Source organism: Diabrotica virgifera, chromosome 5 (assembly GCF_917563875.1).
Source record: "Diabrotica virgifera virgifera chromosome 5, PGI_DIABVI_V3a".
NCBI lineage: Eukaryota > Metazoa > Arthropoda > Insecta > Coleoptera > Chrysomelidae > Diabrotica > Diabrotica virgifera.
In genome coordinates, this window is record NC_065447.1 from 230214729 (window position 1) to 230238990 (window position 24262).

Below are 24262 nucleotides of genomic sequence, written 5' to 3' on the forward strand. Positions count from 1 at the left end.
TTACACACCACATTCGATACTTCTTTATCAAGCACAAATTTCACTGACATTATTGTTTCACTCATTCTTACAAGTTATACCACATTATCTTTCATTTCATTATCAGCAATTATGTCAATTCCATTCCTTTACTTGGTCCTACACATCACACATTGGTCCTACATATTGTATTCTTTATCTAGTACATTCGCTCTTTGTCCTTTTCATCACTGTTCCTTAAACGCAAGTAATTTGTACTTTCGTTTTTTTAAGCTTATCTAATCACTTCGTGGAGCGCAAGTCCACATTTTCACCAGTAAAACTTCCAATACTCCAAGATCCTATCCTAATTTTTCTAACCTGTAATAGTATTCCCCCTGAAATAGTCTGCATCCATGAAATAGTCCAGTTTGTTTAGATGTCCAGTGGAACATCTTACCTTAAGAGATGCCATCATTATTGGTCAGAAAAAATTTCGGATTTCTGATTTTTACAGCTTTGGGGATTTTTTTCTGTTGTTTTTCTTTATTTTTTCTGGTAAATCCTTGTCATTTTGTATCTCCTCTTCCCAGGAATCTATTCCTTTAATATATTTTTATTCGCTGTGTGCAAGTACTTGGAGGGGATATGAGAAACGATCGTGCGCGCATAGCGGAAAAATCTTGCAACTTTCTTATTACATTTCTTATATAATTCATATTGTTAATTAAAATTGTCAAATTGACGTATATTTTATACCTACTGTCATTGAAGAAAATGGGATTTCGCAAATGATGTATTATAAATTGTAAAAATTATATGTTGCTCCACAATATTGATATGATATGCAATTATTAAAGTGAATTTAATCAATGGTATTTTGCTTGTAGTACAATATTTACCTTTTAATAATATAACCTCAATCTTACTTTTTCTTCTTTTTATTTTTTGGGCTATGACCTTGACAATTATCCAGTAACCAGGACTAATATAATTGGCCAATATAATTAAAAGTGCTAAAAATGTTGCTGAGCTGTGAAACCAGGTGTCGCTCTTCCGAACTTGCACGGTCCCAATAGGGCTTTTCATCGATTGTCATTTGTTTCGAGCTTCCGTCATGTGTCACATAATATTAATATATCTACGTCATACGTCTTTGGTTTGTATCATTGGCATATACCAATAACGTATGACGTAGATATATTAATATTATGTGACACATGACAGCAGCTCGAAACAAATGACTGTGAATGAAAAGCCCTATAGTGAGACTCGCATTCTGTATCCTGAATATTTCCTATTTGTATTATAACTTTTCTTGTAAAACAGTTTGATATTGGTGTACTCCAAGGTGTATGTAAATTTTTGTAATCAGAACTTAAGATTATTTTTAATTTTAAACAATCAACATTTTGAATTCACTCTTTACTTTTATATTCTTAAATCTAAATTATCTGATTTTTCTATTTTTTTATAGCCTTTTTTTCTATTCGAAATGTCGAATAAAGGCCTCTCCCATTTCTCGCCATTCATCTCTGTTGTGTGTGAGGCGTTTTCACATTGGTCCTGCGACTCTTTTGATGTCATCGCTCCAGCGCATTTGAGGTCTTCCTCTTGGTCTCTTCGCTTCGTACGGTCGCCAGTTTCCAACTTCTTTGCTCCTTTTCCCTTGTTTCGAGACGTTCGTTGTGTCCAGTCCATTTCCATTTTAATTTAGCCGCTTGTTACACGGCATCCCTTATGTTCCACTTTTGTTCCTTGGATGGTTATCGTTGGTTGATCATCTTTGTTCGACATTAGCTTACTTTTGCTTAAGTTCATTTTCAGTCCTTTTTTTAAGGATTCTCTATGAAGCTCATCGATCATCACCTTCAGTTCCTTTCAGCTTTCGGCTATTAGTACCACGACATCTGCATATCTTAGGTGGGTCTTTCCATTTATCGAGAGTCCCTTTGTTTCCCAATTTAATGATTTAAAGATGTCTTTAAGTGCTGCAGTAAATAATTTTGGAGAAATGGTGTCTCCCTGTCTTAATCCTCGGTTGATTTTGATTGGCCTAGTTTTCATGTCGTTATCCATCGTGACTACCATTTCAGCATGTTTGTATATATTATGTAATAATATCCTATATCTAGAATCGATTCTGCTATTGACCAGTGCCTCCTCAATAGCCCATAATTCTATGCTGTCAAAAGCTTTTTCGTAGTCTATAAATGCTAAGCAGATTGGAAAATTGTATTTGTTAACTTTTTCTATTAGGATCTTTAGTGTGTGAAGATGGTCGCATGTACTAAAGCCTTTTCTAAAACCGGCTTGTTCTACTGGTTGATATACATATTTTTCTATTACATACCATTAAATACCATGTCTTTCGTACATTGACTATAAGTCTTCATTGGAAATACCACTATGAAACAATAGTTGAATTATTAATAAAAATTCCAATTAACTTATTTTATAGCTTTACAATAATTAACTGTTTCCATTATAAGTTAATGATGCAATAAACAACGAAGAAGACAATACCAAAAGTGAACGTCTAGATTGCATAACTAACGCATTCGTGAGAATAAAAAAATTGGCATGTAAGTTGCTTCTTAAATCTAACGCTGGAATGTCAACAGCATTGAAAATATTGGTTGGGTAATCGTTAACCTTTATTGATTCTGTTTAACATCCCAATCAAGGCATATGTGTATGTAATTTACATAGAACTAACTGCAATATATTACGAAGTTTGTAGAAACTAATAACATACTTGTAAGTTTGTACTTAGACATATTTCAATGAAAATCAATATTATCTTTGATAGGACCAAATTACACAATGGCCGACAAAATTTGACCAATAGTCGGACCCAGAGATCAGAATATACTTTTCAGAAGGCTTTTTATGAGCTGAATCCAAATCTGAGCTTCAAATTTGCAAATTGGCGCTGGAACGGTTTTGGCCATATTTTAGCAGTTTTTGAGGTTATGTAAAAGTTTAAGTTAGGATATCTCAGAAACCTGTTAGTTCGGCAATTTGGAGCTAAGATATTAAAACGAAGAAATATGAAATTTTTTCTGTAAAATTTAAAATTTAAAAATGCTTCTAGCCTGTTTCCAAAACTATAGCGTCATTGGAACCGTTAGTTACGTCCAACATAGTTATCGTAGTAAGTTTTACATATTCCCCAAATAAAATGATTTCAATGGGATTGAATTCACAATATTAAGGGGACAAGTCTTACCACATTATGTCCAAAACTATGTATAATTTCGTCTATTTTTCATTTCTTTTGGCTATATCCCTCCTTTTATTTGATGTACCAACCTATGCTTAAATTATTGGCAGAATTAGATATGGTGATTGTTCAGATATTCTTTCAAAAGAGAGAAAGTTGTAGCGGCAAAAACTAAAACAGAATCATATACAAACGTACACGACAAGGAGAAACAAATAATATAGAAAATAGTCAGACATAGAATTCGCGGTGTGCAAGTACTTGGAAGGGGAAACGAGAAACGACCCTGCGCGAGTCGCGGAGAAATATTGCAACGATCTTAAATAATTCATATTGTCAATTGAAATTGTCAAATTGACGTATATTTCATACCTTCTGTCAATGAAGCAGAAAAATTATATATTGCTCCACAATATTGGTATGATATGCAATTATTATATAAAGGTACATTTAATTAATTTTATTTTGCTTGCAGTACTGCATTTTAATAACTAATTTTATTTACTACATACAATTGTTGACGTTTTCATAACATAACCTGAATCTTATTTTTTCTTCTTATTATTTTTTTGGACTATGGCCTTGACAATTATCCAGTAACCAGGACTAATATAATTGGCCAATATAATTAAAAGTGCGAATTTTAGTATAGAGCGTAGAAATAGGGGTCGCTTTGCCGAACTTGCACGGTCCCATATCACATTAGACGTATCTGAGATGAAAATAATAAACTACTAATTCACGAACAGGATGTCAAAAAGAGATGGAAAAAGTACTTGGTGGTTTATTAAATGAAGAATTTTACAGAAAGCCAGTTGAGTTAACGGATACGTAAGCCTAAGCACTTAAAAAAATAAAGAAAGGAAAAGAAGTAAGACCAGATGATATTCCGCTGGAAGTGAAGAGGGCATTAGGAAAAACAGGAACAAGTTAGCTAAGAGGTTTATTGTATAGAATTATGGAAGTTTGACAAATGCCAGATGAATTGAGAAGCAGTATATTGTACGATGCAGTATGATGTAGTGATAGGAAGCCTCCTTCCTATCATGCCATTTGGATGACAAACCTGGTCCCTAACCAAGGCAAATATAAATAAACTAGCCACAACAGAACGAGCAATGGAAAGAGCAATGTTACGTATACGAGTGTCAGATAAACAGAGAAACGACTGGGTAAGATCAAAAACAAAAGTGGAGGACATAACAACAAAAGTTGCCAAACTTAAATGGAGCTTCGCACTCCACACTGCTAGACAAAAAGACCAAGCAACGTTGGAATGCAACAATACAACACTGGAGACCTTACGAAAGTAAACGACCGAGAGGAAGACCACAGATGAGGTGGGTTGATGGTATTAAAAGAGTAGCCGGAACAAATTGGAAGTATGTTGCTCAGGATAGAGACCGATGGAAGGAGTTGAGAGAGGCCTATGTCCAAACGTGGACGATAAAAGGCTAAGAAGAAGGAGAAGAAGAAGAAAAAGTATGATGTAGTAATAGCAGGAAATAGTAAAAGAGGCTTACAACAAAAACTGTAATAATGGAGAGAAGCTCTTAAGCAAAAAGGTTTAAAACTTAGCAGGACGAACACAGTATTTGGAATGTTTATTTAACCTTCGGATGAACAAACGGGGGAAATTGTGACCCCAACGTATGTTTTTATTTAATAAATTCAAATGTATTTTCAATTTTTAACTCATTATTTTTTTATTTGACTTTAATATCATTCTAGATATCCTCATATTTTGAAATAAAAAAATTCCCTATATTTTACGAATAAAAAATATATTCTGAAGTTGATGTTTAGTAAAATACCGTCTAATATGTGTAATTCCAAGTAGTTTTACGCTAATGACGTCGACTTTGCAAAGTAACAAGACACTTACTCAACATACACACTACACATGACACTAATACTCATGTTGTGACTGGCTGAATGACATAAAGTCCATGCCATAAAAAAAATAAAATAAAAAGAAAACATAATTTTTTTGTTAATTGTAATTTTTGACATTTTTGACCTGGGGTCATTTCCCCCCCCCCCCCCCCCCCCCCTTGGTCATCCGTGTAACAAAAAAGGTTGGTCATCGGAAGGTTAAAGATGGAGTTACTACAACTAAAATGATATCTTTAGATGGTGAAAGGTGAAATGATTGTAAAAATAGTAGTTCTAAGTACATATCTTGGATCGGCATTACAGAGAAATAAGGAAATATGCATAAGTATACATGAATTACGTGTTTTTAAAAGAAAAATCATAAGAAAGATCTTTGGGCCTGTGCTTGATGAAGCAAGAAGAAGCAGGACAATATAGGATAAGAACTAACAAAGAGCTCGAAGAAGTATACCCAGACGCCAACATCATAAAAGAAATAAAGTCCAGAAGACTGCAACCGGCAGGACACCTCAGAAGATATTCTGGCGAAAGAACAGTAATGGGAAGATGTCGCAACTGTAAAAAGACCACGTGGTCGTGGTGGCGATAGAATATAGCAGGAGACTTGAAAGTTATTGTCGTGGAAAACTGGATGAAGATTGCTAAAGACAGAGAAGAATGGAGGTATGTTGTCGAGTCGACTAAACGCCACAGAGTAACGCCACAGAGTAAGTAAGTAAATACATGAAGTAGAATTAGATCCTCTTTCAAGAAATAATATGTAGCCAGAGTGTAGCAGACCAGTGGAGGACGAGTATAACAATACCTTTACACAAGAGAGGAAACAGCAAAGACCCTAGCAACTACCGTACCATCACCTTGCTGAGCACAACTCTTAAACTCTTAACAAAAATACTTCCCAATAAAATAAATGAAGAATACACAATTAGTGAGGAACAAGGTTTTCGGAAAGATAGGTCTACCATAGATGCCATATTCATAGCCAGACAAATTGCTGAGAAAGCACTGGAATATAATAAACCTGCATTTATGTGCTTTATAGATCTGACTAAGGCCTTCGATTGTGTAAGATTGAAAGATGTGCTAAGATTGCTAAAGGAGAAAAATCAGCCCAACAAGATGATAAGGATAATTAAAGACATTAATACGAAGAACAAAACCAGAATAAAAGTCGAGAATGAACTAACATCGGAAGTAGAAATCAACTCGGGAATCAGACAAGGGGATAGCTTGAGCACATTGCTTTTTAATTTAGTCATGGACAAAATCGTAGAAAACATTAAAGGTACTGAAAAAGGATATAAGATGGGGGAAAAACAAATAAAAATCCTCTGTTATGCTGACGACGCAATCTTAATCTCCGATAACGAGGATAACCTACAGCGAATGGCACAAACTTTCAATACAGTGGCGAAGAACTACAACATGAAAATATCAACAGCCAAGACAAAATCCCTGGTAGTGTCAAGAGAACCCATAAGATGCAAATTACTAATTAACAACGAACTAATTGAACAAGTCTCGAGATTCCAATATCTGGGAATCGAAATATGTAGTTATGGAGATGTTAAAGAGAGCGTCCAAATGCAAGCAATTAAAGCCAGTTACGCGTCAGGATGTCTGAGGGATGTCATCTGGAGAAACAAAGATATGAGGCTGGAAGGGAAAGTACTCATATACAAATCATGTGTAAGACCGAACATGATGTACGCGATAGAAACAAGATGTGACACACCAGAAACCAAGAGGATACTCAGAACATCAGAAATGAGAACGTTGAGGTCAATAACTGGGAAAACACTGAGAGACAGAATACCGAACGACTGAACAAGAGATTTCTGTAACATACAAAATATAGTACGGTGGGGAAGACAGAGACGACGAGAGTGGAATCAGCATGTGACGAGAATGGACAGCGAGAGAATAGCCCGTATAGCCAGGGATTCGAAGCCAACAGGCAAGAGACCAATAGGAAGGCCCTTTAAAAGGTGGCAAGATAGCTGGCAGTCAACATCACAGCTACGAATACAAGCTCAAAATCGGTAAGGAACAGGCCAAGAGGCCTATTATAAGAAGAAGAAGAAGAATTAGGGTTGGATAGATGAAATGGAAGGAGGCGAGTGATGTTAAGTGTGTAGTGTGACAGAAAATTTCAATGAAAGTGATGGAAAAATTCCATAAAACGGAACTGAATGTTGGGCAGTGAAAAAGAAAGCGGAACAGCAAATACATATATGTATGAGCAAAAACGGATACAATTGAGAATTATATGTAGAAGTTTAGGGATGGCAGACCAGACTCATGAGCTAAAGAGAAGAATCGGTCTTGGGTGGGCAGCATTTGGAAAACTGAGAGAAACTTTTAAAAGTGAGTTACCCACATGTCTAAAGAGAAAGGTATTCGATCAGTGCGTCCTCCCAGTCTTGACGTACGGATCAGAAACACTTACCTTAACTAAAGCCTCGGCTACCAAACTAAGAGTCACGCAGAGAAGAATGGAGCGGTAAATGTTAGGAATAACTCTGCGAGACAAAATCAGAAACGAAGAAATCAGGAGAAGAACAAAGGTGACTGACGTCATCGAGAGGATAGCCAGGTTGAAGTGGGGATGGGCAGGACACGTAGCCAGAATGACAGATGGGCGATGGACGAAGAGGTTATTGGAATGGAGGCCAAGAGAAGACAAGAGAAGCGTCGGTCGACCGCCTACAAGATGGACTGACGACTTAAGAAAGGTAAATAAAAACTGGATGAGGGCGGCGCAGGATAGATGGGGTTGGAAACGAGGGGAGGAGGCCTATGTTCAGCAGTGGACTTTTGAGGCTGGATGATGATGATGATGAGCAAAAAAGGATACAATTGAGAATTATATGTAGAAGTTTAGGGATGGCAGCATTTGATGTCAAAGCAACAATTAGATCCATAAGAGAATAAGAGACCGATACTTTAATAGTAACTGAAGATATGATTGCCAAAACGAAGACCTATATTACCTATTTTGAAAAACATGATTACAATTTTTATGGTGAAAGTGATCTTGTCTCATCTCGCACCGTATCTAATACTTCTCGCATGAAACACGCCACCAGCCATTCTCACTCAAGCAGCAAACATAAAAAGTTCTTCTTGCACTAAATATGCAATTAAGTATTGCTCTGACCATCTATGGACGACGTTCTGTGTGAAAATCGCTACAAAAACTAGCAAATTAATTGTGACCTGGTACGATCTGAAAGGCGATCTTCATTCGTTGGAAAGAAGAGTTGCGTGATTTAAAAATTAGTGCATGTACCGTATGAGTAATAAGACCTGAACGATTTAATGTGGATTCGCAGATGTGGAACACGACACGATCAATTATTATTAAATCTTTTCGCATATAATTGCAGTGCATTATGAACTTAATGGATGTATAGCCCAGTGAAAACGTACTTCGATAAGAATTATGTTTAAACATTTATATATTGGAACGGTGAGATTTTGATACATGACTTTCTTTAACAAGAAATCATAAGCTATCACAATTTAAAAAGTAATCAAGTAAATCATCATCATTATCATCATCAGTCTCTTTTCCTTTATTGATATGCAGGTTCGGCTTGAGGACCTGCGTATGTCGACAGAACGAAAACTACGACGATGGAAAGAGTACATCGATGAATGGTCATTGGTCAATGGTCAATGGTCATTTCATGACCAGAGAGAAGGTAGTAGGTATATCCGTAGATAGCCAAACCGGAGATGTGGGCCCAGAGATAACCAAATCAGAGGTTAGTCAGGCAATAGCCTCTATGAAAACCAATAAATCTGCTGGTCCAGATGAATTACCTAGCGAGCTGATAAAGTTGGTCAACGAGAAAAACCTGGACATAATAGTAGAACTGTTCAACGCTATCTATACTACGGGAATCATCGTTAGCGAAATGTTGACATCAGCATTTGTGTATTTGCCAAAGAAAGTGAATGCCAAAGAATTTAGTGACTACCGAACCATAACAAAAGTCGAGGACATAACAACAAAAGTTGCCAAACTTAAATGGAGCTTTGCAGGCCACACTGTTAGACAAAAAGACCAACGTTGGAATGCCACGATACAACATTGGAGACCTTACCAAAGTAAACGACCGAGAGGAAGACCACAGATGAGATGGGTTGATGATATTAAAAGAGTAGCCGGAACGAATTGGAAATATGTTGCTCAGGATAGAGACCGATGGAAGGAGTTGGGAGAGGCCTATGTCCAAACGTGGACGATAGAAGGCTAAGAAGAAGAAGAAGAAGAAGAAGACCGAACCATAAGCTTAATGTCACATACCTTGAAAATTCTGCTGAAAATGATCCACGCCAGAATACACTCTAAACTGGAGCTGGATATTAGTGACACTCAATATGGGTTCCGCAATGGTATGGGTACCAGAGTGGCATTATTCTTCTTCAACGTGCTGACACAGAGATGTTTGGATGTTAACCGTTCTATTTACGTCTGTTTTATAGACTACAATAAAGCGTTCGATAAAGTAAAACATGATCGACTCATGGAAATTCTGAAAACTATAAACCTAGATGAAAGAGATTTAAGACTAATAACACACCTCTACTACAATCAGCGAGCAATAGTAAGAATTGAAAAAGAAACATTTGAAGAAATGGAAATAGAGAGAGGAGTCAGGCAGGGCTGCATGCTATCACCTCTATTATTTAACGCTTATTCTGAAGAGGTAATGCGAGAAACTCTGGAAGATGAAACAGTCGGCATAAGAGTAAATGGAGTCTTAGTTAACAAGATCAGATATACAGATGATACAGTAATAGTAGCCGATAGTTTACAAGACCTGCAAAGACTGAGTAAAATAGTAAGATGTAGTAGGGAGTACGGACTCTCTCTCAATATCAAAAAGACGAAGTTTTTGAAAATTAGTAAAAACAACCATAATAATAACAAAATCTTGATAGTAGAGGGTCAGCAGATCGAAAGAGTAAACAAGTACACTTACGTAGGAACACTTATAACAGAAAATAATGACTACACTGCAGAAATCAAAGTCAGAATCGAAAAAGCACGTTCTAATTTTATGAAAATGAAAAAGGTCCTATGTAGCAAAGATTTAACATTAGCTCTTAAAGTACGCCTAACAAAATGTTACGTATACAGTGTACTATACTATGGAGTGGAATAATAGACGTTAAATGTAGAAACAATGAGACGACTTAACGCCTTTAAAATGTGGACCTATAGAAGAATTTTGAGGGGTTCCTGCGTTCCTGGGTAGATAGAGTTACAAACAACGAAGTACTGAGAAGAATAGGTAAAGAGAAGGAAGTTGAACTTACAATTAAAGAAAGAAAACTCCAGTATCTCGGACATGTGATGCGGGGCGAGAAGTATGGCATCCTGCGACTCATAATGCAAGGAAAGATAGATGGCAGAAGAAGCATCGGAAGAAGACGAATTTCATGGCTGAAGAACCTGACAGGATGGTTTGGATGCAGCTTAAAACAACTATTTAGAGCTACTTTCTCAAAAATTAAAAGAGCTATGATGATTGCCAACCTCCGTAGCGGAGATGGCACCTTTAGAAGAAGGCCCGGCTTCCCTAATTACATTTCTTCGTAATTTTAGGTCTCCTAGGGTTTGATCTTTCTCGCTATGGTGAGTGTCTTCTTTCTGACGCTGCCTCTTTCACGGGAACGTCTCTTGGACCACGACCGACGAACACGCTCTTTCGACATCCTTTTATCAGAGAGAGCAATGGTCATCTATGGGTTATCTTATTCTACGGCGGAACCTATTTCTACTATGGCTTCTAGAACGTCTGCGACTGCTGCGTCTCTGTCTGATATTTCCTCTCCTATTGCGACTTTTGCTTTTGCGACCGTATCTCCTTCTAGGTCCACCAGGCCCTCTTCTCGGACTTTGACGTCCTCTCGACATGCTGCGCCGTCTCCTATCTCTGCTAGGGCTTCTCCTTCCCCTGGATGGGCTTTGTCTTCTTGATAAACTTCTCCGCCTACTATCGGATTGTCTCCTAAATGTACTCCTCTTCTTTCTCGGACTCTCTTTACATCCAGCTGATTTCGACCTCGCCCTTTCTTGGGTGATATCCATGGAATTAGCAATTATTCGTATTGGGTGATTAACGTGTCGACATTGAACATGACCAAACCATCTTAACCTTCGCTTTCCCATTTTGGCATCAATTGTTGCCAACCATAGACTTCCCCTAATTTACTCATTTTTAATTTTATCTTTTTTTGTCACTCCACTCATCCATCTAAGCATTCTCACCTTCGTCACATGAATTCGTTGTTCCTCTTTCTTTTTAACTGTTCAACATTCAGTTCCCTACATCACAGCCGGTTTTATGGCTGTTGTAGAATTTTTCCTTTAACTTCATTAGTTGTCTGTCACACAACACACCACTCGCTTCCCTCCACTTCACCTATCCAACACTAACTCTACTGCATGTATCTTATATTTTCCCATAACTCTGTAATATCGATCCTAGGAACTCAACTTTCACAATCATTTCACCATCCACAGATATCATTTTAGTTACAGTAACTCCATCTTTAAATGGATATTCCAAATACTTTTTACATATCTACCGGGAGTTTTCTTATTGAGTACCTACCACAGAATCTCTCGAAGAACTATATCGTATGTTTTCTCTAGATCAATAAACACCTTATGAGCTTATCGTCATTACTTTATTTTTTCATTAACCTTATAACTAAAATTGCATCTGTGGTTGATCTGCCTTGCTTGAAGTCAAACTGATTATTGACTGCGTCTCTGCTACTCCCTTCATCTGGCATTTGTCCAACTTCCATAATTCGATAATCCATAAATAAATAGACAGTTTGGTTTCGTTTTGCTTCAGAGTTGTGCACGCAGCTCTACTGAGGACGTCGTAAGACAGAAACAGCTGTGTGGAGATTGTGTATCGCCTCTGAATAGAAAGGAAACATATAAACTGTCTTTTTCACTTTTATCTTTACTCAGATTTTGAGTACTAGGAACTTTCTTTCGGGCCGTTTTTCCTGGACGAATGAAAGCGGAAATTTTTGAAATAATGCAGCCGATATGTGAAACAATTGTGCATTTAATGATAGAAGTTTATATTTTGGACCACATATACTACACATATAAAGGTTCAAATTTAGATATGAGGTTCAAATTTCTAAAAAATAAATTATTTAAAAAGTCAAATGACGGAAGAACAAAACTTCCATAAGAAGAGAAGAAAAGAACAATCATATTAGGTACCTATATATTTCCATTTCTACAAATTCTTCCAATTTTAATTCTTCAACTGTCTGCATTATTTCTGTATGTAGTATTATTTATTGATTTAATTATTTATGTTTCATTTCTCTAATAAAATAATCTTTTATCTAATAGAGTTGCGTGCATTGTAACCAGCTGCTGGGTTGACTTGCATCACAAGAATGACCTTGTTTGTTATTTCCGCATTTATTATGGTATGCAATAAAATTACTTACAAGAATTTCTTAGTAACATATTTAGAGAAAGCGTATGAGTTTATTGGCTAATTTAAATTGTGCATTAAGACACTGAGTTGAAATTGTTCATTCATACTTCAACACAAATATTTACTTTTTTAAATTTGTAATAGTGTTAAGAGTAAAAAGTCGAACTGACGTGAAATCTTTAGAAACTAAATCAGATGAAGTAATAGAGATTCCAAACAAGTTCTGTTTCAGAATAAATAGGTGTAAAAATAGAGTTTTCACTTCTTCTTGATTGGCTTTACAACTCAGGGTGAGTCTTCAGAAAATAATGAACTTAGAGCAATTCTGTGTATGCCATATGAAAGTAGAAGAGTGGTAGTATCAAAATGTATTAAAAAAAGATAAAAAAAATAATTAATATAGCCAAAAATCCTAATGCCAAATTTTTGAAATTTTGTAGTTTATAAACATTTGGAATAACTTTAAAAATATTAACTGTAGAAGCAATCTTTTTATATATTCGAAAAGCTAGTATTTTAACACGAATTTTCAAATAAAGAAATTTAGCCTAGGTCCATTTGGGACAAAATTAGCATGTGTTTTTTTTTAATTCACAGCTAATTTATTTATAATAATTAAGGAATCTCATTAATGCCATTTTAAAGAATGGGATTTGTATTTTTTGTTAAAAAATTTTTACATACATTGTACCTTCACAGCACCCTCTACGATTTTTCAAAATTGTAGTTCAAACGGTACTAGACTAGGGGGAACCTACAAATCCACCGAGTTAAAATACCGAAAAAGCAATTTCAAGCTATATTATCTCCGGATCAACTCAATGCATTTTGATCTTTTTTTATTAATTTGTATGTAATTTCTACGTACATCACGAATATGCAATTTATTTATAAATTTATTAATTAATAAACAGTCTAATTTGTTTAAACAAATCTTGAAAAAATATTTTTTTACAAAAATCTATTTTTTTAATCGTAGTATCAGTAATGATCATAGAAAAAGTTAAAGTACACTTTAATAAATAAATTATCTTTTTCTATGATTAATAATGATAGTATGATTAAAAACATGGATTTTTGGGAAAAAAATATTTTTTTAAATGTTGAAACAAATTAGACTATTTATTAATTAATAAATGTCTAGACAAATTGAATATTTGTAATTTACAGAAAAATTACACACAAATTAAAAAATAATGATCCAAATATATTCAGTAGATCCCGAGATATAGAAAATGATAGTAGTTTTAAGTTGCCTTTTTTAGTTTTTGAACTCGTGCGTTTGTCGGCTCCCAGCTTCCCCTTCACTTACCACGACTAGTCACCAATTGAAATACATTTTTTAAAATTTGTGTAAAATACCAGCATTTTAAATATGTAAAATGATTTTTTCTACGGGCAATATTTTTAAAGTTATTCAAAATGTTTATAAACTACAAAATTTCAAAAATTTGGCATTAGGATTTTTGACTACATTAGATAATTTTTTTATCTTTTTTAGTACATTTTGATAGCATTACTTTTCTACTTTCATTTGGCATACGCAGAATTATTGCCCTATCTTCATTATTTTCTGTCGTATGTTATTGCAAAATAAAGGTCTCTGGGAAAAACAAATAGAATAACTTTTAAACTAATTAATGTATAGGTCTCAAATTTTGAGGGTTTGTTAAGTAACCCAATACCCAACTTAGAGTAAAACACTACAGTTCTAAGGTAGTTTTAGTAAAAGTTATTAGCAAATTACGATTTTCACTTATTTTGCAGTTTGCGTAGCAACAATTTAACTTTTTAACTTTCAAAAATCGGCATTTTAAAGGTTTTTCAATGTTCTAAAAAATTTAATTTTGTAATTTTATGTCAATTATTTAGCTTTTGAACGGGGTGCAAAAAATCTAAAAAATCACGATATTTGCACTAAATTGTTAATAATTAAAAAACGGACACGAACTCTAGGCAGGAAACAGGTAGTTTTTCTTCGTATAGGACTACAATAACTAAAAAAGTAGTCAGCTACCTGGATCTTTGAGTGTCCCGAACATGGTCTATTTCTAGCTTATTTCCCTGGAGTAAAATGCTTCCAATTTTCTGCACATAGCTTCGTTTAAGGTCCACGATTCAACACCATAAAAAAGGACAGAGAAGACAGCATCGCAGCATTCTTACTTTAATACCAAGAGAAAATTTGTGGATCATATCTCTTGGTTGTTGGTCCATTCTTCATTTATTATGGTACCGAGGTAGTTATAGTGCTTCACTGATTCTACAGAGGTTTGTTATCTTTACGATAATATTGAGTCCATATTGTTGACTGCAATACGCGATTTTGTTCATAAGGACTTGTAGATCTTCTAGGTTGTCCGCAAATATTATGGTGTCATCTGCATACCTGATGTTATTTATCCAGTATAGAATACTTTTTCAGTTTCGTGCAAAGCTTCGATAAATATTATTTCAGAGTAGGTGTTGAAAATTAGAGGGGGCAAAATACAGCCTAGCCTCACTCCACGCACGATTTTCACATATTTGGTGTGTTCACCTTTAACTCTGAGGTTTGCAGTCCGAGTCTAGTAAAGGTTTCTAATTATTTTCAGATCTTGGTTATTAATTCCTGCTTCTTTTAGTATTTAAATCATCGTGGCGTACTGTACTCGATCAAACGCTTTCTCGTAATCAACCAGACATGCGTATACGGGGTCTTGGACGTTTTATCGCCGCCGTTTCGATGCCGCCAGTTCATCGCCGGCCGATTCATCGCCGGCCGATTCATCACCGGCCGATTCATCGCCAGTCAGTTAATCTCTATCTGATATATTTCCAAATTTTCGACAGTTAAATTTATTATTTATTTTTAGTATTAATTAGGAATTCTAGGAAATGCAAGATATGACCATTCCCGTTGCCATACTTAATCTTTTAATAGACTTTTAAACTTTTATAATATAAAATTTCCAACCAACATTTCCAACCAAGAGAAACTGTTTCTTAAATTCGAAAAGAACCCAAAGTTTCTGTACAACAATTTAGGGGAAGTAGAACAGTAAATATAATAACATTTTTTATCTTTTTAATTGTCATAAGTTTTGAACTGAATTTAACGTCGTGTCGTGTCATCTCCCATAATACAAAATCAACTGACTAACTAGCGATGAAACGGACGGCGATGAAACGGACGGCGATGAAACGGACGGCGATGAAACGGACGGCGATGAAATGGACTGGCGATGAACCGGCGGCATCGAAACGGCGGCGATGAAACGTCCCATTCCGGCGTATACGTCGGAATTGACGTTTCTGCATATATCTGGAGACTTGTATTGAAAGCAAAGTCTCTCGTACCAACAGAATTTATAAATCCGAACTGGTTGGGGGAAATTTGACTTTCACAGAGCTTGTAAATTCTCGTTTGGATTATCTTTAGGAACAATTTAGGAGATGAGTTTATCAGGCTTATCTTACGGCATTCTACGCATTTTTTGGCTCCTGGTTTTTTGTAAGTGCAATAAACTCAGACTTTAGCCATTCTCTAGGTATTTCTCCAGTGTTGTATGTATATGTTGTTGAGATTTTTGTGATTATTGCTATTGATTGATTCGTTGTCCATTAGTTTGAGTAGTTCTGCTTGTATTATTGTATATTATCGGGACCTGCTGCTTTGCTATTCTTTAGCTGTGTTATTGCAAAATAAACTTCCTGCTGTAATATTCTTGGTCCATCATTTATCTCTTCTTCTAGCTCAAAGGTGTTACCTCTTTGGTCTTCAAATAGTTTCTCTAGTTATTCTTTCCACGTTCTTGTTTTACTCTTTTTATCTAAGACATTCTAAAATTATGTTTCCGTCCGAATCAGTTAGATTTCCTTTCTGTTTCCTCCATCTGTGAGTTCTTTAAGTTTCCTATGTACATTGTGACTATCGTACTTTGACTGTAGAGTCTTAATTTCTTCGCATCTCTCCACTGCTTTTTTTTCTTTCGCTTCTCTAATTTTCTCATCTGTGATCCATGATTTTTTCTTGGTTAATTTATCTGTCTTTAAGTATATATCCTTTATATTTTGAACTATTTCTGTAATTTGATCATTTGTTCTCCTTTCTCATTAAACTCCTCAATTCTCAGTCATTGGGCATGTAAGTAAATATATGTAATTTAAAGAAAATGATATCAAAGCAAGAATTACCCCGTGCGTGAGTAATTTATCGTTAAATGGCAATTTTCTGGTTGGTCATACCGAATTTTTACCACTTTACAGTGGATACAACGATTTAATTAGAAATTTCTAACATTTAGTCACGTTCAATAATAAACATTACTTTATACAGATCAGTGATCGTGATATCTCTTTTTTATGTAATAATAGAAGGCTGTAATATTTTTCGTTTCAAGCAAAAATTTAGTCATTTCTTTTAATAAATTAATGATGAACGATGAGCGATAGAAAAGAATTCATAATCGAGATGTTACAGCTACAGATGACTTCATATAAAAAGCAATTTATAGTGTGTTGTGGAAAGTCCCCTTATACCGCAATGAGAAACGGATTGTGAAAACAAATGTATATATTAAATATTCGAATATAAAATGTTCGAAATAATTCATTGTATAAATTAAAATCTGAGTTCGATCTCTAAAATTCTCTAAAATCTGAATCTAACAAATTATTTACTTCATAATACCCGTTGTTGTGAAGGTGGAACCAACCATTTTAACCTTCGGATGACCAAGCGGGGGAAATTGTGACCCCAGCTTATGTTTTTCTTTAATAAATCCAAAAGTATTTTCAATTTTTAACTCATTATTTTTTCATTTGACTCTAATATCATTCTAGATATCCTCATATTTTGAAATAAAAAAAATCCCTATATTTTACGAATAAAAAATATATTCTGAAGTTGATGTTTAGTAAAATACCGTCTGTTATGTGTAATTCCAAGTAGTTTTACGCTAATGACGTCGACTTTGCAAAGTAACAAGACACTTACTCAACATACACACTACACATGACACTAATACTCATGTTGTGACTGGCTGAAGGACATCAAGTCCATGCCATAAAAAAAATAAAAAAAAATTAAAAAAAAACTTCATTTTTTTGTTAATTGTCATTTTTGACATTTTTGACCTGGGGTCATTTCCCCCCCCCCCCTCTTGGTCATCCGTGTAACAAAAAAAGTTGGTCATCGGAAGGTTAACTTCTACTTGTCTGTCTCTTACTCAGTTATTAATGTTGTCCACCTTGCATATCCGTCGTATATCTGCATTTCGACCTCTATCTCATAGTGTTTTACCAACGATTTTTCGAAATGGTTTCATCTCTGCTCTTTCTAGCAATCTTCTTGTTCTCTTTGTATCAGGTCGTGTTTCTATTTCGTATGTTATTATTGGTATGATGCCTATTTTATAAATTCTGCCTTTCATTTCTTTTTCGATATTCCTATTTCTCCAGATTGTTTCACGCAGGCAACCTGCGGCTCTGTTTGCTCTATTTACTTGACCTTCCACTTCTGTTTAGAGCTTTCAGTAACTAGATAGTGTGATGCCTTAGATATTTAAAATCCATTACTTGTTTTATAATCTGATCCTCCAGCTCTAATGTACATCTTAGTAGATTTTATTTATTTAGATGTCTATTAAAACTGCTTCAATTTATTTGTATGGGCCATGGACGTATAAAAATAAAAACGATATCGTCTTTATTTATACGTCCATGGTATGGGCATAGTTTTTAAAAAAGTTATAGGTAGTTCTTAAAAAAACGTTTCTCTAATTTTGTAGATAACTGTATTCATTAGTTATTCCTGAAGCATTTTTTTTCGGTGATTAATATTAGTATGCGTATAATGTCAGTGGTTTTAATGTACTGATTTCTATCAAACCAAAAATCACGTATTAATTTAAAGGTAGTACCTACCTACCTATTTACGTGCCAAAATATTGCACATAAGCGACATTTGCATTACTCATAATAATTATTATGTTTAATTTTATGGTGTAAATCAGTTTATTTTGTAAACAATAACTCTGTCACTTAGAATATTGATTTGTTCTAATGAATCACACTTCTAAATTTTCCCATAAATATTTCACAGCAGAATCAGACTATCAGACAACAATGCGCAGTAAATCTTTATAAAATACAATTCAGTTTTAGAACTGCGTTCGCGACTAAAATAAATACTGAAAGATGGACAAATTTAAATAGATATTCTGTAATTCTGCAAAAGATAATAAAACCTTAAAACTGCAACGAAGAATATCTCTGAGTTAGACAAAACATGGAAACATAAAATACAATAAGAATAGGAAATAAATACATCATAACAACATTTGACACGGTAAGCGTGTTTAGAACCAAGATGCGGTTCGCAACCGAAAAAGCTGCACAAGCTCGGTAACACAACATATTTTATGTGCTTCTATGTAGTTTAGTACTAATATAAAAAAACGACTTATGGGGAAAAATTTATACTACACTACTACTACACTACGCTATTTGGGCGGCTAACGTGCTAAAGTAACTAATACACAGATCTATTTTATCTAAAACCAAACCAAGAAATATCAAAAAACTGCATTTATAAAAACCTTGTGACTGCAATAACTTTTATCAGGGTAAAACTTCAAGGCCTCTGAGTACGGAGTACAATGAACACAGTCTAACAAAGGTATGCATCATTGATTATGGAAACATGATAACAGAGGATGAGTGAGGAAGCAGTCCTAATCCTAATAAATGAAGCATAGGCGTAACCAAGATGATCCTAAGGGGGGGTTACAACTACCTGAAAGGGGGGGGGGGTTACAACTACTGGAAGGTCTCTGAGGGCTATGGTGTTAAGCGTATAGAGCTCAAAGTACATCTTAATGGGGGGGGGGTTATAACCCCAAAACCCCCTGGTTACGCCTATGAAATGAAGCAAATCAACACTAGCAAACACATAAACAGAATGCAGCAAAATCTGCTTGCCAATATTGAAAAAAAAAAGTTACAAGCGAGAATACACCAATGTAATACATTTTTATACTTGAATAATTTTACAATAATTTGTAATGATTACTACGAAGATTATTAGTTAAGTTTTAAAGTAATAAAATTTTTTTTACAAAGTAAGTTATCAATCGAAGTAGCACAGAAAACGACAATAAATATCGTCTCCATCTCCATACCACCAGATTGACAACAGGTGGAATACTTTCTTTGGTTACACCTCATGAGATTTTCAAAATTTATAAATCATAGAGGATGCTGAGGAAATTAAGATGAGAGAATTTTAAATAATTCACAACTTATCTGCTCAGCGTGGTAAAAGCTCCAACAAGAAAGATTCCTTAATACTCGAACAAAAGAGTAAATGAATTAAAAAATTTAAAATGTATAAACATTCTCAATTTCTTTGCAACACGAAAATGCAGCAGATGCATAATACTATGGTCAAATCTGAGAGTGCAGGAAGAGTCTATACCGGTCTCGGGGGTTGTTTCCCCCTCATCAGTAGTCCCAGAATGAGAATGTTTATACATTTTTTAAAAATTTTTTGTTAAGTGTAACTAAGTTATCCTAAAGAATATCGAGTTGGTATAGTAAATAACGTGCTTAGTATGTACTTTTAAGTTAAAAGAGGAATGATTGGAGTATATAATTATTATTCCTTACACTTCCAGTTTTTTGTTGACTTTGTCTTTGTATATTTGAAAATACATACATTACTTTTATATGGAATATAACTTATTCATAAATCTTCACATTGGTTATTGTTTAACCAAAGTCCCATTTTGCAAGTAACAGCTCGTTTCCAGAAATGGGTAATACTAGCAGTCCGTAGCGACTACAGTGTCTCAAAAATAGGTGCTACTACTGTAGGGTTAATAGGCATTTGTTGAGATTGCTAACAATCTGAAATATAGATGGTACCATCAGAAGAAAATGTATACCTTTATTCTGATAATATACTGTTATGCTCTACTTTATCTATTTATTTAGATTGATTAGCAAATTCTTAATTTAATTGATTATTCAATTACATATTTTATTTACTGTCTATGTAAAAACACAACTAAATTTAAATTAAATTTTCCAATCAATTTTATTCTCAGGGCTAATTTTGTATTTGATACAATATCTGTGATCTGTGGCTTCTAGTATTTCTAGTTGCTTACTTCTTCCAGGGTGGAAACAGGGAAATTGAAAACACTCAAAATCATATAATGTAATCTATTGTTTTTATCAAATAAGCAACATATGATTCAAAAAATAATAAAATTTAACTTTGTTGCAACAATCTCTAACTTAATAAATTAACTCTAACTCTGATATCTCCTTGTTTTGACAAAAAAATTTATTTAATTAATTTTTTATTTACTCATACTAAATTGAAAGAATTTTACTTTTCTTCTTTTAAATTTGAAATGATTAACTGCGTTAAAAAAATGTTCAATAAACAAATAAACAAATATGGTTTTGATATAAACAAATTTTCTCCATTCCGACAAATGATTTGACTAACCTTTTGTTTCTTCACTCCCTCGTTTTCTGGATTGCGCCGTCCTTGATTCTCCCAACACGTACTCTCTGGATGTTGCGAAAAAGTCCCTCTCGTCAAAACTGCTTCCAAGAAAAACACACCGGACTTGCTCGAATTATATTACTCAGTTTTCCTTGCTCGATATCCTGTGCACAAACGGATACTAATCAGCGACTCGTTCTAGATAAAACAAAGGAATCCCCCTCGGACCAGGAAAATTAACTCTTCAACTGGTCGACAATTTGGTTTCAACTTGATTCTGCTCGCAAAGGCTGATCACACCACTCTACACTGATACACACTTTTAAAAACTCGACTGCCTACTATCGATGTTCATTCCACAGTGCCGCTTATTTCTCTCCCAAATCCAAACTCCAACAAGCATTATCCCTTCTCCCGATATTTTCCATCCAATAAACAACAACCTCTCTGAAACCATTTATTTCTTAAGAAACCAAATATTCTTCCACATAACTTTTCCAATTTGTCAAATTTCAAGAAATATCGTAATTAGTTCTTTTCTACTTTTACAACTAAAAACTAATACAATTTGATAAAGGCATTATTTTTATTTTCAATTCAGAGATCATTACCCTCTTTCTATGGCCATTTCAGAACCCCTTAGTTCTCATCAGGAAAGCTACCGTAATGATGCTCTGAAAAGAAAATAAAAATCTTTGCCATTTCTGTCAATTATAAAATATAATTAACATTCAGACGCTATAGCGACATCTATTAAGAACTTGTCGAAACCAAAAGACTCCATTTTCAAACAAATAAATGTTTAAAAATAATAAAATCTTTGGATTTCTTAGTTCGGAAACAGATTCTCTCTTATACCTATTCCCCATCCTTCTAAAATTTGCAAGGAATAAAGGGTGATGAATGCAGAGACGTGGGGGTCTATATAGTTGCACTCCACAACACATCTTTTCATCGAGGCAAAAATCAACGAAACTGTCTCCTTGTACTCAATACGTGAGTAAGAACGTAGGTAGATAAAGGCATTATTTTTATTTTCAATTCAGAGATCATTACCCTCTTTCTATGGCCATTTCTGAAATTTGTTTGAAAATGGAGTCTTTTGGTTTCGACAAGTTGTTAATACAATTTGTTTACCAAATTAAAAACCTTCCCGGAAAGATCTTAAAAACGTTATTGTTCCTGTCAACGCTCTGTCCACTTTCTAATCACCGAATTGTTTCTAAATGTCCCGTCCATTTCGTCGAATCATTATCACTAATCGTTTTCATTTTTCCGAAACACTTGTTTAGTAGCAAAATTAAATTCTATACAATTCTGTTCATATACAGGGTGATGAAAAAATATGGTCTTTGATATAAATTTAATTTTTTTGAATTTCTTTAAAAAAAAACAATTCTACAACAATACATTTTTTCCTTTTTTTACATTTCGTTATAATTTTTAATATTTATTGTTTACAATATTCTTATTGTTGACAATTTGTTTCAGATATGGTAGTGAATTAATGGCAGTAGAATCATATAGTGAAAATAACGTAACAGCATCAATAGCGACGTCTTCAGTGCCACTAGAAAGGCGAGGTGCCAACCATTACTGGCTGGGTCTCTCCTCATTAGATGATTTAAGGACGAACACTCTTGAATCCGCTGCTGGTACCTTAGTATCTCAATATTCAGGTAATGCATTGCACTCATATTTTAACCTACTTTTTTACTTGATATAAGATATAAGTAGGTTTTCTCTAGTTATTTCCGTTGTATCTGCTTCGTGCAAGTCATTTTTACAATGATATTGCGGTCCACTAGCTTCCACCCAGATTTTTCCTCGCTGAATAGGTGGCAAATTTCCTATTTCTTTATTCTGTGTAATTTGTCCATGCTTTAACATAGTATGCGAGAATACTTAGGATCCCGTTGACTGACCGACTCACAACTAAGGAGATCCTCAGAAGAATGAAGAAGAACCGAGAAGTACTGACCACCATCAAATCTCGAAAGTTACAATGCTTTGAACAAATTATGCGAAATGAATCTAGATGTTCCCTCCTACAAGCCATCCTGTAAGGAAAAAATTTGAAAAGCTCGGTACAGGAAAAAAAACATCCTGATTAAATAATCTCAGAACCAGGTTCAACACAATATCTGTGCAGCTTTTCTGCGCTGCTGCAGATAATCTAAAATTGCCATGATGATAGCCAACATTCGTCACGGATAGGCAGATCAAGCAGAAGATAATTACATATCTCAGATTTTTCTTCTGCTATTTATTCAGACGGATTCATTGATGACTTTCTAGAGCATTTTCTATATTTTCAATAGGCAATTAGTCAGTGAGTGACTGCGCCAATCTGAGAATATGCGTGAAAAGCTTTAAAATTGCCCTTTTTCATTAATGTTCTGACCAACGACGCGTGTTGAGGCACGCTTCACCAGTTTACAAATTTAAACGTCTGCAAAGGGAGATGGAAAATATATAATAACGAAAAGGACAGAGAGCACAGTTGTCATCTTAAAGTACTGTTAAATTAATAAATGCGTTAAATAAAATCTGGCAAACAAGTGAAATAACAGAGTCAACAAAAATTAATATATTCAATACTTGTGTAAAAACCATATTATTCTACGGAGCAGAAACTTGGAAGCACGACGAAAGCACAACAAAGAGGCTACAGACTTTTGTAAATAGGTCCTTAAGAAAGATCTTAAAAATTTACTGGCCTAATAAAATAACGAATGAAGAAATATGGAAACGAACGAAACAAACCAGTATAATAACAACAATCAGACAGAAGAAATGGAAATGGATCGGCAAAACGTTAAGAAAGAATCCTAGTAACATCACAAGACAGGCACTCGAATATCAACCTGAGGGTACAAGGAAGAGGACACGACCAGATAATACTTGGAAGAAAACAGTAACCATAGAACACAACAGAATCGGCTTAAGTTGGGGGGAAATGAAAAACAAAGCAAGAAACAGAGGAGAATGGAAGGAACTGGTACGCAGATTAACCAGAGAATAAAGACAAGAAGACGCGCTGAGCTGTCCACCAGCCGTCTTACACTATCGGCCAAGAAACGCAGATGCGCCCAATACTCCTGTAGGAGTGATGGTCCAAGAGAGAGAGAAATTAATAAATATTTACTTTGTTCATAAAATCGGTCGGACCTCATACCTCCAAGAATA

General features: G+C 34.7%; 1 protein-coding gene across 3 annotated transcripts in view; it reads left to right on the forward strand.

Moving 5' to 3' along the window:
* The window catches only part of LOC114327169 (sushi, von Willebrand factor type A, EGF and pentraxin domain-containing protein 1), a 254273-nt gene that overhangs the window by 145563 nt on the left and 84448 nt on the right, over positions 1-24262 (forward strand). For all 3 annotated transcript variants that reach the window (XR_007698379.1, XM_028275693.2, XM_028275694.2), the window contains exon 5: positions 22565-22752. Coding sequence is in view for 2 of the 3 variants with exons in the window: in XM_028275693.2 (XP_028131494.1) it covers positions 22565-22752 (188 nt within the window). In the remaining variant the exon portion in view is untranslated. The remainder of the gene's footprint in view (positions 1-22564; positions 22753-24262) is intronic.